At 49.2% G+C, this 15,727-nt stretch overlaps 1 protein-coding gene across 17 annotated transcripts in view; it reads right to left on the reverse strand.

The window, feature by feature from the left end:
• dlg1b (discs large MAGUK scaffold protein 1b) overlaps window positions 1–15,727 on the reverse strand; it is an 82,992-nt gene that overhangs the window by 2,762 nt on the left and 64,503 nt on the right. For 10 of the 17 annotated variants that reach the window (XM_076097485.1, XM_076097484.1, XM_076097482.1 and 7 more), the window contains 9 exons: window positions 15,454–15,630; window positions 14,357–14,423; window positions 11,138–11,234; window positions 3,393–3,434; window positions 2,325–2,375; window positions 1,176–1,277; window positions 914–1,086; window positions 277–386; window positions 65–156 (listed from right to left, as the gene is read on the reverse strand). In XM_076097485.1, the coding sequence (XP_075953600.1) occupies window positions 65–156; window positions 277–386; window positions 914–1,086; window positions 1,176–1,277; window positions 2,325–2,375; window positions 3,393–3,434; window positions 11,138–11,234; window positions 14,357–14,423; window positions 15,454–15,630 (911 nt within the window). Of the gene's footprint in view, window positions 1–64; window positions 157–276; window positions 387–913; window positions 1,087–1,175; window positions 1,278–2,324; window positions 2,376–3,392; window positions 3,435–10,696; window positions 10,731–11,137; window positions 11,238–14,356; window positions 14,424–15,453; window positions 15,631–15,727 lie in introns of all 17 variants that reach the window. The other 7 variants (XM_076097481.1, XM_076097480.1, XM_076097492.1 and 4 more) reach the window with 4 other exon arrangements.

A 15,727-nucleotide genomic window follows, 5' to 3' on the forward strand; every position in this document is an offset into this window, starting at 1 on the left:
GTGGTTTGTGAAGCGTGAAACCGCTTACCTCCATCCAAACAGAAAGGGGGCGGAGCCAGCTCACCTGTGAAATGCTCGGTGAACTCCTGCTCCAGCTTAGTGGCTCTGTCGAAGGTTTTCCTGCCCTGCTCCTCCGTAAGACGCTTGTTCATCTCCCTGAAGGAGAAACAACGTCACACAGAGCTCACTGAGGAGGAGGAGGAAGAGGAGGAGGAGGAAGAGGAGGGGGAGGAGCAAATAACTAAAACAATCATCTCTTGTGGAGGTGAGACTCACATGATGTTCTCTACAGATTTGGGTTTGATGAAGACGGCGATGGGATGAAGCTGAGTCAGCTGGAGTCTCTTGATGGCGTTCCCCGACACGTCCAGGATACAGTGTTTACCCTGAAAACCACAGAAGAAGAAGAAGGAAACACTTCCATCAGCATCCAGTGTTTCTGTGATGAATCACACTAAACTAACTGTAATTTGCTGAAAACAAATGTAAAGAAGCAAAGTTTAAATGCTTCAGTGTGTTGAACAGAATGTTAACGTGGTGAGCTGAGCTCTGACGATAAAGATTTATTGTTTTATCGAAGTTCATCTGAGCATCAACGTTTGACTGAAGCTCATTCATAAAAAGGATAGAAAATAAGGTTAATATATAAACATACGTGAGCTCATAATACAGATGAAGATCAGAAGATACGAGCGTGAAAAGATAAACATGGTGATTGCCTCGTCCTGCTCTGTGATTTTATTGTTTAAATTGTGCAAAATAAATAAAATAAAATAAACTATGTGGTATCCGGATCACGGGGTATCTGGATCACGGGGTATCTGGATCACGGGGTATCCGGATCACGGGGTATCCGGATCACGGGGTATCTGGATCACGGGGTATCTGGATCACGGGGTATCTGATTCGGTACCTTCTCGGCCACCTCTCGGACCGACTGCACGCTGGTCCCGTACAGGTGGTTGTTGTACTGCCCCGCCTCGATGAACTTGTGGTCCTGGATGTCCTTCTCCATCTGCTCTCTGGACACCACGAAGTGATAGTCTCTGGCGTCCACCTCGTAGTCCCGCTTCGGCCGGGTCGTATCTGAGGAAGAGGAAGAGGAGGAAGAGGTTCACCTGGACAAGTCCCGCTACGAGTCGACGGGTTCTCGGGTCTTATCTACGAGGACTTACGAGGAACGCAGGAGCCGAATTTGTCGGGGAACTCTGAGATGAGGTCGTCGTTGATCCGGTCCTTCATGGGGCCGAGGACGATGACGGGACGGGTGTAGCTCACTGTCGGAGAGGACGGAGACAGGAAGTGATCAGAGACTTCCTGTTTGAACTCTGCATCTACGTGTTTAAAGCTGGAATCTGAATATAATAAAAAATTATGAATCTGATCGATATCGAGGTCGACGACGTCATCGACGACGTCATCAAACATGAAGAAAAAAGATCAGAATAAAGTATATGCTTCTTAAAACACACTTCATACGAGTTCATCTGATGTGAAATAAGTTTCAATAAAATGACAAAACGATTATCTGGTGAAAAAAAAAAGACATTTTAACTCAAACGAAAATATACGTCTTTGTTTAAGGACTCGGTCTAAAACATCTGCTAAAAATCTTTAAAAAGAATTTTTGTATGAATTTTAAAAATGTTCCGTTTTCTGTATTTTCTGATTGTAAAACCCTCAACGACTAATTCAAGATCACGTCATGTGAGTCACATATAGAATATTTGTATCTTTGGACATAATTCAGTTAAAACTTTGAATCTGAATGCATGAAGTAGTTTTGTTGTTTTTACTTTGTGAACACGAACATCTCGTCAAACAAAAAACAAATCGTCTTCAGAATAATAATAACAACAACAACAACAACAATAATAATGCTAATAATAATAATAACAATAATAATAATGCTAATAATAATAATAATAATGCTAATAATAACAACAACAATGCTAATAATAATAACAACAATAACAATAATAACAACAATAATAATAATGCTAATAATAACAACAATAATAATGCTAATAATAATAACAATAATAATGCTAATAATAATAATAATAATGCTAATAATAATAATAACAATAATAATAATGCTAATAATAATAATGCTAATAATAATAATAATAATAATGCTAATAATAATAACAACAATAATAATGCTAATAATAATAATAATAATGCTAATAATAACAACAATAATAATGCTAATAATAACAACAATAATAATGCTAATAATAATAATAATAATGCTAATAATAATAATAACAATAATAATAATAGCAATAATAAGGTGAGTTCAGGTGGTTCTGGTCTCCTACCTTCCTGCTGAGCGACGGGTTCATAGGAAAGAACCAACTCCTCCTGCCCACCTGACAACAAAGAGAGAGAACGTTAGGAGAGGAGGAGGAAGAGGAAGAAGAGGGAGAGAAGGAGGAAGAAGAGGAGGAAGAAGAGGAGCAATGACTCAATGTGTGACATCATCGCTGTGTTTCTAAACAAAAACACTGATCTCATCTGAATATTCAGATTCATTTCTGCTGATTTTCACTAAATAAAAAGCTGACGGCGAGGGGTTGAAAATAAAAGTGTGTTCAGGAGCCTTTTACAGAATCAGGACAAACGAGCTGCGTTTGAAAGTAACCACAATAATATTTACTTTTTGCTGTACTACATCTCAGAGATGAAAACATGTGTCTACCGTATTACAGATAAAAAATAAAAATAGTCAAAAGTCACAAGTTTTAAAGGTGCAGTGTGTACGATTTGGCGCCATCTAGAGGTGAGATTGCAGATTGCAACCAACTGAAACTTCTCCCGTTTATTAAGCGCGGAGGAAAACCACGAAACCAAAAAACGTGAACGTCCCTTCTGGGCCTCTGTAGAAACATGGCGGACTCTGTGACTCTGTATGTATTTATGTACAAAAATACAAATACTCTCATTTTCAGGTGACTATACACTAATAAAACCTACTTAGTATTATAGTCCATTTCTTGTACACACTGTTCCTTTAAGGACAAAAAAAAAATCCCCTCATCTGGTGACCAATGACCGAAGTATGAAAGGTGTTTATAACGTTGTTTGTCATAATAATCAGAGTTATGGTTACGTTTGAAGAAGACGTTGGGTTAGGGTAACCCTTTAAACACGTTACGTGTTTAGTGTTAACAACACAAAGGATTACTGGTGAGTGAAGGACTTCCATTAGTAACGACTAGATAATACTCTAAAGTCACTCTTTGAGTTCTACATGCCGAGTCAGGAGCTTCAGTGGAGACGCTCGCACCGTCAGCTGCGTCTGTGATGTCATGCTGTTATCGGCCAATCGGCGGCTCGTGCTCGTTAAGTTTAGCGGTTAGCTTGTTAGCGTTGACGGTCACACTTACGGTAGCTACTTTCACTATCGCTGGCGTTAGAAGTCACGTGTTCTGCAATCACAACAAAACACAGGACACGCCGGGGGGGGTCAGCGTTTACCCATAATGCTTTGCACCCAGAGCCACTCAACACGCTCGAGGTGTTGAGCAGCAGAACAATCACAGAATAAACCTTCAAAGTGTTCATCTCTACGTCTCATCCAGCAGCGATGACGTCCCGCTGTGTGGAGCCTTGAGACACCAAGCAACCAATCGGTGGTGGACCATCCCATAATAACAGTCAGTGAACCAACACCCTGGATCACTCACTGTACAATGTTCCCGAAATTTAAACATCTTAACAAGCACATTGAATGTTCGTTAAAATACAAACCAGAAGAAACGCCCACAAACTGCTTTCTTATTTGAATTCATGTGGAAAAAATACAACAAATACAAACGTTGCAGTCGTTTGTTCCTCAGCTCTGGTTTAACATCTGAACCTTTGTAATTAATCTCAATTCAAGCTTTAAAACCGAAACATTGAGTGTAAAACAAAGACAAAATGATGATTGTGGAGATTAATAATAATAATCACCCAGAAATGATCCCTACAAAGTAAAAGAAAGGACAAAAGCTTCTGTTGCTCAGTGAAACAAAGGTCCAGCCAGTAGCTTGTGTTAAGAAGTGAAAAGTATTAAGAACAGATTTTGGTAAAAATGTAATTGTGAACAATCTGCTCATTATTTCTGTCACAGTTATGGTTTGTGTTTAGTTTGTTTCCTGTTTTATTTTGAAGTTCTCTGCCTCTTGTGTCCCGTGTTCACTTCCTGTCTCTTGTGCAGCTTTAGTAGGATTGTCTCTAATAAGTCCAGAGCGTTGATGAGTGGAATCATTTATATAAACTCACTACATGTTTTTATCTCAGCATATTCTGCTTTAATCCATAAATCCATTTAAACATTTGAACTACATTTATACAACCACAAGAACACAGAAATCTGTTTCTTTCTTTAAGGAGATGACTTCATAAAATATGACGACGACAGACATGTGAGCTTCAGATGTTCTCCATAGATCTATAGAACGTGTGAGTGTTGAGACAGAGAGTGAAGAGATGGAGCTCAACGGGCTGGAGGGTCCTCGACAGTCGATGGTGAGGAAGAGCAAGGGAGGGAGGGAGGGAGGAAGGGAGAGAGGGAGGGAGGGAGGGAGGGATGGAGGGAGAGAGGAAGGAAGGGATGGAGGGAGAGAGGGAGGGAGGGAGGGAGGGAGGGAGAGAGGAAGGGAGGGATGGAGGGAGAGAGGGAGGAAGGGAGAGAGGGAGGGAGGGAGGGAGGAAGGGAGAGAGGGAGGGAGGGAGGGAGGAAGGGAGAGAGGGATGGAGGGAGAGAGGGAGGGAGGGAGGGAGGGAGGGAGAGAGGAAGGGAGGGATGGAGGGAGGGAGAGAGGGAGGGATGGAGGGAGAGAGGAAGGGAGAGAGGGAGGGAGGGAGGGATGGAGGGAGAGAGGAAGGAAGGGATGGAGGGAGAGAGGGAGGGAGGGAGGGAGGGAGGGAGGGAGGGAGGGAGGGAGGAAGGGAGAGAGGGAGGAAGGGATGGAGGGAGAGAGGGAGGGAGGGAGGGAGGGAGGGAGAGAGGAAGGGAGGGATGGAGGGAGAGAGGGAGGAAGGGAGAGAGGGAGGGAGGGAGGGAGGAAGGGAGAGAGGGAGGGAGGGAGGAAGGGAGAGAGGGATGGAGGGAGAGAGGGAGGGAGGGAGGGAGGGAGGGAGAGAGGAAGGGAGGGATGGAGGGAGGGAGAGAGGGAGGGATGGAGGGAGAGAGGAAGGGAGAGAGGGAGGGAGGGAGGGATGGAGGGAGAGAGGAAGGAAGGGATGGAGGGAGAGAGGGAGGGAGGGAGAGAGGAAGGGAGGGATGGAGGGAGAGAGGAAGGGAGGGATGGAGAGAGGGAGGGAAGGAGGGAGGGATGGAGGGAGGGATGGAGGGAGGGATGGAGAGAGGGAAGGAGGGAGAGAGGAAGGAAGGGATGGAGGGAGAGAGGGATGGAGGGAGAGAGGAAGGGAGGGATGGAAGGAGAGAGGGAGGAAGGGATGGAGGGAGAGAGGGAGGGAGGGATGGAGGGAAGGAAGGAGGGAGGGAGGGAGGGATGGAGGGAGGGATGGAAGGAGGGATGGAAGGAGGGATGGAGGGAGAGAGGAAGGGAGGGATGGAGAGAGGGAGGGAAGGAGGGAGGGAAGGAGGGAGGGAGGGAAGGAGGGAGGGATGGAGGGAAGGAGGGATGGAGGAAGGGAGGGAGGGAAGGAGGGATGGAGGGAGGGAGGAAGGGATGGAGGAAGGGAGGGATGGAGGGAGGGATGGAGGAAGGGAGGGATGGAGGAAGGGATGGAGGGAGGGAAGGAGGGAGGGATGGAGGAAGGGAGGGATGGAGGGAGGGATGGAGGAAGGGAGGGAGGGAGGAAGGGATGGAAGAAGGGAGGGAGGGAGGAAGGGAGGGAGGAAGGGAAGGAGGGAGGAAGGGATGGAGGGAGAGAGGGAGGAAGGGAGGGAGGAAGGGATGGAGGGAGGACGGGAAGGAGGGAGGAAGGGAGGGAGGAAGGGATGGAGGGAGGGAGGAAGGGAGGGAAGAAGGGATGGAGGGAGGAAGGGAAGGAGGGAGAGAGGGAGGAAGGGATGGAGGGAGGAAGGGAGGGAGGAATGGAGGAAGGGAGGGAGGAAGGGATGGAGGGAGGAAGGGAGGGAGGGAGAGAGGGAGGGAGGAAGGGAGGGAGGGAGGGAGGAAGGGAGGGATGGAGGGAGAGAGGAAGGGAGGGATGGAGAGAGGGAGGGAAGGAGGGAGAGAGGAAGGAGAGAGGGAGGAAGGGATGGAGGGAGAGAGGGAGGGATGGAGGGAGGGAAGGAGGGAGGGATGGAGGGAGAGAGGGAGGGAAGGAGGGAGGGAAGGAGGGAGAGAGGAAGGGAGGGATGGAGAGAGGGAAGGAGGGAGGGATGGATGGAAGGAGGGATGGAAGGAGGGAGGGATGGAGGAAGGGAGGGAAGGAGGGAGGGAGGGAGGGATGGAGGGAGGGAGGAAGGAAGGGAGGGAGGAAGGGATGGAGGAAGGGAGGGATGGAAGGAGGGAGGGATGGAGGAAGGGAAGGAGGGAGGAATGGAGGAAGGGAGGGAGGAAGGGATGGAGGGAGAGAGGGAGGAAGGGATGGAGGGAGGAAGGGATGGAGGGAGGGATGGAGAGAGGGATGGAGGAATGGAGGGAGGGATGGAGAGAGGGATGGAGGAATGGAGGGAGGGAGGGAGGGAAGGAGGGAAGGAGGGAAGGAGGGAGGGATGGAGGGAAGGAGGGATGGAGGAAGGGAGGGAGGGAAGGAGGGAGGGATGGAGGGAGGGAGGAAGGGATGGAGGAAGGGAGGGATGGAGGGAGGGATGGAGGAAGGGAGGGATGGAGGAAGGGATGGAGAGAGGGAAGGAGGGAGAGAGGAAGGAAGGGATGGAGGGAGAGAGGGATGGAGGGAGAGAGGAAGGGAGGGATGGAAGGAGAGAGGGAGGAAGGGATGGAGGGAGAGAGGGAGGGAGGGATGGAGGGAAGGAAGGAGGGAGGGAGGGAGGGATGGAGGGAGGGATGGAAGGAGGGATGGAAGGAGGGATGGAGGGAGAGAGGAAGGGAGGGATGGAGAGAGGGAGGGAAGGAGGGAGGGAAGGAGGGAGGGAGGGAAGGAGGGAGGGATGGAGGGAAGGAGGGATGGAGGAAGGGAGGGAGGGAAGGAGGGATGGAGGGAGGGAGGAAGGGATGGAGGAAGGGAGGGATGGAGGGAGGGATGGAGGAAGGGAGGGATGGAGGAAGGGATGGAGGGAGGGAAGGAGGGAGGGATGGAGGAAGGGAGGGATGGAGGGAGGGATGGAGGAAGGGAGGGAGGGAGGAAGGGATGGAAGAAGGGAGGGAGGGAGGAAGGGAGGGAGGAAGGGAAGGAGGGAGGAAGGGATGGAGGGAGAGAGGGAGGAAGGGAGGGAGGAAGGGATGGAGGGAGGACGGGAAGGAGGGAGGAAGGGAGGGAGGAAGGGATGGAGGGAGGGAGGAAGGGAGGGAAGAAGGGATGGAGGGAGGAAGGGAAGGAGGGAGAGAGGGAGGAAGGGATGGAGGGAGGAAGGGAGGGAGGAATGGAGGAAGGGAGGGAGGAAGGGATGGAGGGAGGAAGGGAGGGAGGGAGGAAGGGAGGGAGGGAGGGAGGAAGGGAGGGATGGAGGGAGAGAGGAAGGGAGGGATGGAGAGAGGGAGGGAAGGAGGGAGAGAGGAAGGAGAGAGGGAGGAAGGGATGGAGGGAGAGAGGGAGGGATGGAGGGAGGGAAGGAGGGAGGGATGGAGGGAGAGAGGGAGGGAAGGAGGGAGGGAAGGAGGGAGAGAGGAAGGGAGGGATGGAGAGAGGGAAGGAGGGAGGGATGGATGGAAGGAGGGATGGAAGGAGGGAGGGATGGAGGAAGGGAGGGAAGGAGGGAGGGAGGGAGGGATGGAGGGAGGGAGGAAGGAAGGGAGGGAGGAAGGGATGGAGGAAGGGAGGGATGGAAGGAGGGAGGGATGGAGGAAGGGAAGGAGGGAGGAATGGAGGAAGGGAGGGAGGAAGGGATGGAGGGAGAGAGGGAGGAAGGGATGGAGGGAGGAAGGGATGGAGGGAGGGATGGAGAGAGGGATGGAGGAATGGAGGGAGGGATGGAGAGAGGGATGGAGGAATGGAGGGAGGGAGGGAGGGAAGGAGGGAAGGAGGGAAGGAGGGAGGGATGGAGGGAAGGAGGGATGGAGGAAGGGAGGGAGGGAAGGAGGGAGGGATGGAGGGAGGGAGGAAGGGATGGAGGAAGGGAGGGATGGAGGGAGGGATGGAGGAAGGGAGGGATGGAGGAAGGGATGGAGGAAGGGATGGAGGGAGGGAAGGAGGGAGGGATGGAGGAAGGGAGGGATGGAGGGAGGGATGGAGGAAGGGAGGGAGGGAGGAAGGGATGGAAGAAGGGAGGGAGGGAGGAAGGGAGGGATGGAGGGAGGAAGGGAAGGAGGGAGGAAGGGATGGAGGGAGAGAGGGAGGAAGGGAGGGAGGAAGGGATGGAGGGAGGACGGGAAGGAGGGAGGAAGGGAGGGAGGAAGGGATGGAGGGAGGAAGGGAGGGAAGAAGGGATGGAGGGAGGAAGGGAAGGAGGGAGAGAGGGAGGAAGGGATGGAGGGAGGAAGGGAGGGAGGGAGAGAGGGAGGGAGGGAGGAAGGGAGGGAGGGAGAGAGGGAGGGAGGGAGGAAGGGAGGGAGGGAGGGAGGAAGGGAGGGATGGAGGGAGAGAGGAAGGGAGGGATGGAGAGAGGGAGGGAAGGAGGGAGAGAGGAAGGAGAGAGGGAGGAAGGGATGGAGGGAGAGAGGGAGGGATGGAGGGAGGGAAGGAGGGAGGGATGGAGGGAGAGAGGGAGGGAAGGAGGGAGGGAAGGAGGGAGAGAGGAAGGGAGGGATGGAGAGAGGGAAGGAGGGAGGGATGGATGGAAGGAGGGAGGGATGGAGGAAGGGAGGGAAGGAGGGAGGGAGGGATGGAGGGAGGGAGGGAGGGATGGAGGGAGGGAGGAAGGAAGGGAGGGAGGAAGGGAGGGATGGAAGGAGGGAGGGATGGAGGAAGGGATGGAGGAAGGGAAGGAGGGAGGAATGGAGGAAGGGAGGGAGGAAGGGATGGAGGGAGAGAGGGAGGAAGGGATGGAGGGAGGAAGGGATGGAGGAATGTAGGGAGAGAGGGAGGGAGGAAGGGATGGAGGAAGGGAGGGAGGAAGGGATGGAGGGAGGGAGGAAGGGATGGAGGGAGAGAGGAAGAGAGGAAGGAGAGAGGAGGAAGGGATGGAGGGAGAGATGGAGGGAGGGAAGGAGGGAGGGATGGAGGGAGGGATGGAGAGAGGGAGGGAAGGATGGAGAGAGGGAGAGAGGGAGGGAAGGAGGGAGAGAGGAAGGGAGGGATGGAGAGAGGGAGGGATGGAGAGAGGGAAGGAGGGAGGGATGGATGGAGGGAAGGAGGGATGGAGGAAGGGAGGGATGGAGGAAGGGAGGGAAGGAGGGAGGATGGAGGGAGGGAGGGATGGAGGGAGGGAGGAAGGAAGGGATGGAGGAAGGGAGGGATGGAGGGAGGGAATGAGGGAGGGATGGAGGAAGGGAGGGATGGAGGGATGGAGGGATGGAGGGAGGGATGGAGGAAGGGAGGGATGGAGGGAGGGAAGGAGGGAGGGATGGAGGAAGGGATGAGGAAGGGAGGGATGGAGGGAGGGAAGGAGGGAGGAATGGAGGAAGGGAGGGAGGAAGGGATGGAGGGAGGGAGGAAGGGAGGGAGGAAGGGAAGGAGGGAGGGAGGAAGGGATGGAGGGAGAGAGGGAGGAAGGGAAGGAGGGAGGAAGGGATGGAGGAAGGGAGGGAGGAAGGGATGGAGGGAGAGCAGGAGGGAGGGAGGAAGGGAGGAAGGGATGGAGGAAGGGAGGGAGGGATGGAGGAAGGGAGGGAGGGATGGAGGGAGAGAGGGAGGGAGGTCTGAGGCCTCGTGTCCATCAGGAACCAACTTCAGCTCCTTCACCCTGGTCAGTCCTGATCATTTGGTTTTTAGGGTAAATATATTATTTGGAGTTTTCTTAACATTTGGGGCGTTTGTTCAGAAAACTGACTTCCAGAACGGGAAAGTTGACGTGAACGCTCCTCAAGGTGGAACAACTCAGAAAGTCTGCAGTAAATGACTTCATATTACGCAGAATAATAACAGACAAAAGCAAATGTTTGTCGGCTCGGAGCAACAAAATACAAGAGAAAATGTTTCATGTTTTATTACATTCTTAATTACTGGGATCTACCTTCACTTCACTCTAGATCTCTTTTGCTCCTTTTTGTTTTTTTACTCCATTTTAAAATGAGCGTACAAATTATAACTGCTTTGAACTTTCTGCTGAATCCTTTATGAACAATAGTGAGATCTGGACTTTAATGAACGTCACACATTGAAGAGGTTAAATCAGACGACGTCTTAGACGATGACGTTATGATACATTACTGATCTTAATAATATCACTGTTATTATTCACTGGGTTTATTGTCCATCTTATGTTATGTATTCTGTTTCTTTATCTTAAATCATCAAGTGTGTTTTATTTTCCTTGTTTTTATTAAAAATGACAAGATGCAAAGTCAAAATTCAGATATTAAGTCAACAGACTATTTAGTATTTTTATGGTTCTTTGTCCATTTGTTTCTCTTTTGTTGTCTTTGTTTGTGAGGATTGGCTGAAGATGGATCCTGGTGGAGAACCAGGAGGCTGATGGGACATTTCTTTGGGGGGGGGGCGACACACTTACTGTGGCCTTTGGACAGCATGTCGTCACTGTTGTCCTGAGGTCAGCAGAGCCGAGTGAACGAGGAGAAAACAACAACAACAACAACAACAACAAGTTACAGCGTTACAGCGACAGACAGAGAGAGCAGAGGAAACACAGCCGGTCGGCAGGGCTGCGGGGCGGCCATCTTGGCTCCGAGGAGGAGGAGTTTTCTTTTAGTGAGACCAAATATTCTGCCTTCATGGCTGAAATGTTTCCAGTAACAGGCTCCGCCTCCCTGAGCCAAAGGAGCATCTTTCACTGATTCAGGTGCGTTCCTGTTAGCCACGCCCTCCTTGCCATGACAACCGGTGCATTTAGCAGCAGCAGCACCAGCTGACCTCTCTACCTGTCGTCTCTCAGACAGACCACGCCCCCCCCCCCCCCCCCCCCATCTCGACGACGTCGCTCTGGGATACTTACGGTCGACGTCGCTGGTCTCCTGCTCGCTCGCCTCTTTGCTCTTGTAGAACGGAAACTTTCGGGAAAAGAGGTTCTTTTTACGCTTGTCATTGAGAGACTGCTGAGGAGGAAGAGGAGGAGGAAGAGGAGGAGGAGGGGTGATGGAGTAAAAAAAAAAAGAGGAGGAAGAGGAGGAGGAGGGGGGAGGAGTCTGATGTCGGTTCGAAACAGAATGAGATGCTTTTTTTTGTCCGAGTCTGACTAAATTAAAAATAAAAGCTGAAACTCATCAAACAAACAGAGACTCTGAACATGTAGAAACTAAACGTTAAGAAAGTAAACAACCTCGACTAAGCCTCCAAAACATGACAAACTCAACGCTTCCTCCAGGTTCACTGGTTGTCTTGATAAATATACGTTTATATCATATGTATGTATCTTTATATTTAGTTCCGTGTCTCACAACACGGTTTTTATTCACTCATTAATTCCAGTTGTTTCTCCTTTGGTATTTTGATCCCTCCTCTCTTGCCGTAGTTGGTTCCTTCTCACTTTTACATTTTGGAGCCCTTTGAGGGTCAAAGTCTGTAAGTATGTTAAAGTTAGCTTACGCAGGCAAGCCTCAAGAAAACGTCTACTCACCTTTCTTTCATGAAAGCTACAAGTTTTATTCTTTAATGTTTCCACAGTTTTACAAAAGAAAAGAAAGATTTTAACTAAATACCCTAAAATGTACTACGGATTCCTACTGTTAGCTATGTGCTAAGCTAACCTGTACAAAAGAGCAGAATAGCACCTGTGAATGAAACTCAACACTTCCTGTACAGATGTTTCACATTAAAAGCCTTGCAGCACTGCAGAGGGCACAATCCCTCCTATTCATGGAAGGCTTTTACTTTGAAACATCTGCAGGAAGTAGAAAAAACTTGAATTAATTATCGAATGAGAACAGTGTTGTTAACAGTGTGTTTTCAGCTGTGGTTTGACTTCATTTACTGTATTTTGACGTTTTTCACGTGTTTAAGTATAATTTTGGTATATATTTTAAATATGTCTGCCATTCTGTGAAGCTTTTATTCACAGCAGGTGAATTTTTACACAGTTTAAAAAATGAATCTTCCCATTGAAACTGGTTCTTCACGAACATGTCATATCATCTGCATAGAGACTGAGCCTAGAAGTCCTGGTTGGTCCGGGTCAGTGATTCAGAGGCTGAGACTAACGGGGTGACAGTGAAGGCAGCAGATGAGTGACATGCAGATGACATGCAGAGAGAAAACGTTATACTGGTCTCAGATCTGCTGTTAGGACTCGTTTACGTGATCGATCTTTAAAACGATCAGTAAACGTCTTTATGTGACGATTACAATCACACCTGTTAAACATCAGCTCAGAAGTATGGATCCAAATTAACGGACCACAAAGTCATTCAAAGCAGGTTTTTGATAATAATGACAACATTCTGAATACTCAAGAGATGAGGTCAAACTACGGAGGCAGAGAAGTGTCAAACTAGTGCAAAGGATGCCGAAAATAAGAAAGAACGGATGCTAATTTAACTTTTGTTTTTTTAAATTACTTTGTAATTGCTGCTGGTTTAATCATTAATCAGCAGGAAGCCATTAGATCACATGCTTCAATGTTATCCAGCAGGGGGGGGGGGGTGAAGGAGGAGGAAGAGGAAGGAGAGGAGGAAGAGGAGTAAGGTTTCTGTGAGCAGCAGACAGTCAATGTCAAGCGTTCCTCTCTGTATGAGGATGGGGGGGGGGTCATGCATGTTGTTTTATCTCCTCATCAGTCCAGGTGTGTTAGGGGGTGGAGCCGAGGGGGGAGGGGGGCGTGGCCTTCTGGCAAACGCGCGTTAAAGCGACACACGGTTTAATAAACGGGGGGGGGGACGGACTGCTGAGATGTTGGAGTGTGAAGAAGAAGAAAAACGTCTCTTGAGATCAACGACATGCTGTTAAAGTGTCTTTAAACATTAGCTCGTTAGTGTGAGTTCATCTTCATACGGGCTCAATACATGCACCATGAGTCTCTCTCTCACACACACACACACACACACACACACACACACACACACACACACACACACACACACACACACACACACACACACACACACACACACACACACACACACACACACACACACACACACACACACACACACACAGAGGAGATCAACACATTAGATCAGAGTCCAGGCTTCACACGTTTCTAATCCCATCACACCTTGTTGTTCCTTTCACGCTCAGACGTTCAGTGTGAAGAGACGACCGTAGACTCGTCACATGAAGCCGGCTGACTGTATGTCAGAAGGGATGTTTCTGTCCACAGGATTCTACGAGCGTTTTGGAAACGCCGAAAATGTAGAAAAGTCTTCCAAGTTTGGCAGAAAGGTTTGTGTGTTGATGAAATCAAACTGGAAACTTGATTTAGTGAATAAATGTGACTCAGGAAACCTTGCTCTTTTAACAACGTCATCTTCTTCTTCAGTGGTGTCGTGGTTCTCGACCTCCTGCTGATCCTACCGATCACATCGCGGTAGTGGATGGAACGCGTTTACTCGTTTACAGTTTGGGATAGACGTGGATGTAAACCTGTCCAGAGACATGCGTCTGTTCACAAGTATATCTGATCTGTTTGTTATTTTAATTCCTGCTTTATCTGTTCATATGAACTCAACTCTCTTTATTAAAATAAAAGTCCTCGGAGCGTTTTCACTTCCTAACGAGGCTTTTATTGTGAAACATTTGCACCCACAGTGACTGAACTCTTTGGATGGTTAATCCAGAACAGACAGGTCTTTATAAAGCGTATTTATTACTTTAAAGTGATGAAAAGGTACATTATGCTTTGTTGTTATGCACATTATATATATTTATATATTGGGCTGACTTCCACTGCCTACCAAAATAAGACAAACCCTAAACGACTCCATGTCGTCTCTTAGATAGAGACTCTAATGAAACATGCCTGACTGTAGTACTACTGAAGTACTGATACTTGTACATTGATATTAGAGGTATTAAAGTAGCTAAATATGCTACTTTCATCCACGTCTCTATGAACACCGGTAGCGTAGCGCTAACGCTGACGGAAGCTGAATCAGTGAAAGGAATAACTCACGCAAGGCATCATGGGAGTAGAAATACCACGGACACCACTAAACATGTGTACTAATACATCTAGCAGTACTGCTGCTGCTACCGAAGAAGAAGAAGAAGAATCACTCACCCCTCTGTCTCGAGCCTTAGCGTTGAACTTCACCGTCTTTAATCTCGCTCGCTCCTTCTTCTCCACCCTGAGGTCAGAGGTCAGAGACACACTTCTGTCACTTTGAGGCAATAAACGGCTTTTATTACGTTTCCTTCAACTTCAGCTGAAGTGTTGACGTGACGGATGTCTCATGAATAAAACGGTTTAAAATGAACTAAACTGTCAAATAACAACACAGAACAATAACAGCACAGAGATCATATCACTGCTGCATCGGCTTTAACTTGAGCTCATTTAGATCCTACAGAGACAGAGTTCTCCAGACACCAGCATGTGTTGAGGAGCTGATACTTCTATTACTGTTTCTGCTTTCATTAGAAGCACTAAAGCTTTAACTGCTCTCATTATAAGTCTGGATCGACTGTGATGCAACTCGATCATGATGTTTATTCTGTCTGTTGACTTTATTTAGGTTACGTTCCCCTTAAAGGTTGTTTTTTTACTTTGTGTGACTGTGTGTGTGTGTGCGTGTGTGACAGTGTGTGTGTGTGTGCGTGTGTGACAGTGTGTGTGTGTGACAGTGTGTGTGTGTGTGTGTGTGTGTGTGACAGTGTGTGTGTGTGACAGTGTGTGTGTGTGTGTGTGTGTGACAGTGTGTGTGTGTGACAGTGTGTGTGTGTGACAGTGTGTGTGTGACAGTGTGTGTGTGTGACAGTGTGTGTGTGTGTGTGTGACAGTGTGTGTGTGTGTGTGTGCGTGTGTGACAGTGTGTGTGTGTGACAGTGTGTGCGTGTGTGTGTGTGTGTGACTGTGTGTGTGTGTGTGACAGTGTGTGTGTATGTGTGCGTGTGTGACAGTGTGTGTGTGTGCGTGTGTGACTGTGTGTGTGTGTGCGTGTGTGACAGTGTGTGTGTGTGTGTGTGTGACTGTGTGTGTGTGTGACTGTGTGTGTGACTGTGTGTGACTGTGTGTGTGTGACTGTGTGTGTGTGTGTGTGTGCGTGTGTGACAGTGTATGTGTGTGTGTGTGTGACTGTGTGTGTGTGTGTGTGCGTGTGTGACAGTGTATGTGTGTGTGTGTGTGACTGTGTGTGTGTGTGTGTGTGAGAGGCTGACCGTCTCTTGCTGGGGATCACCCCCACCTCCTCCAGCTCCCCCTGAGACGTCAGCTGTCTGGCCTGCCACCACTCGTCGTCGGAGGCGTTCACCACGTGCAGGATGTCCCCGAACTTAAAGTTGAGCCCCTGACTGGGCAGCCCGGAGTCTCTGGTCTTATCGTAGTCGAACAGAGCTCTGCAGAGACACGACCGAGGTCCTTAAAGGTACTTTACAGAAACAGTGAAAGCTATACAAACATGCAAACATGACATAACTAGCATCACAGGTTCCA

The sequence above is a fragment of the Anarhichas minor genome, unplaced genomic scaffold, assembly GCF_050575085.1.
Source record: "Anarhichas minor isolate MPS153535 unplaced genomic scaffold, ASM5057508v1 ptg000024l, whole genome shotgun sequence".
Classification (NCBI taxonomy): Eukaryota; Metazoa; Chordata; class Actinopteri; order Perciformes; family Anarhichadidae; genus Anarhichas; species Anarhichas minor.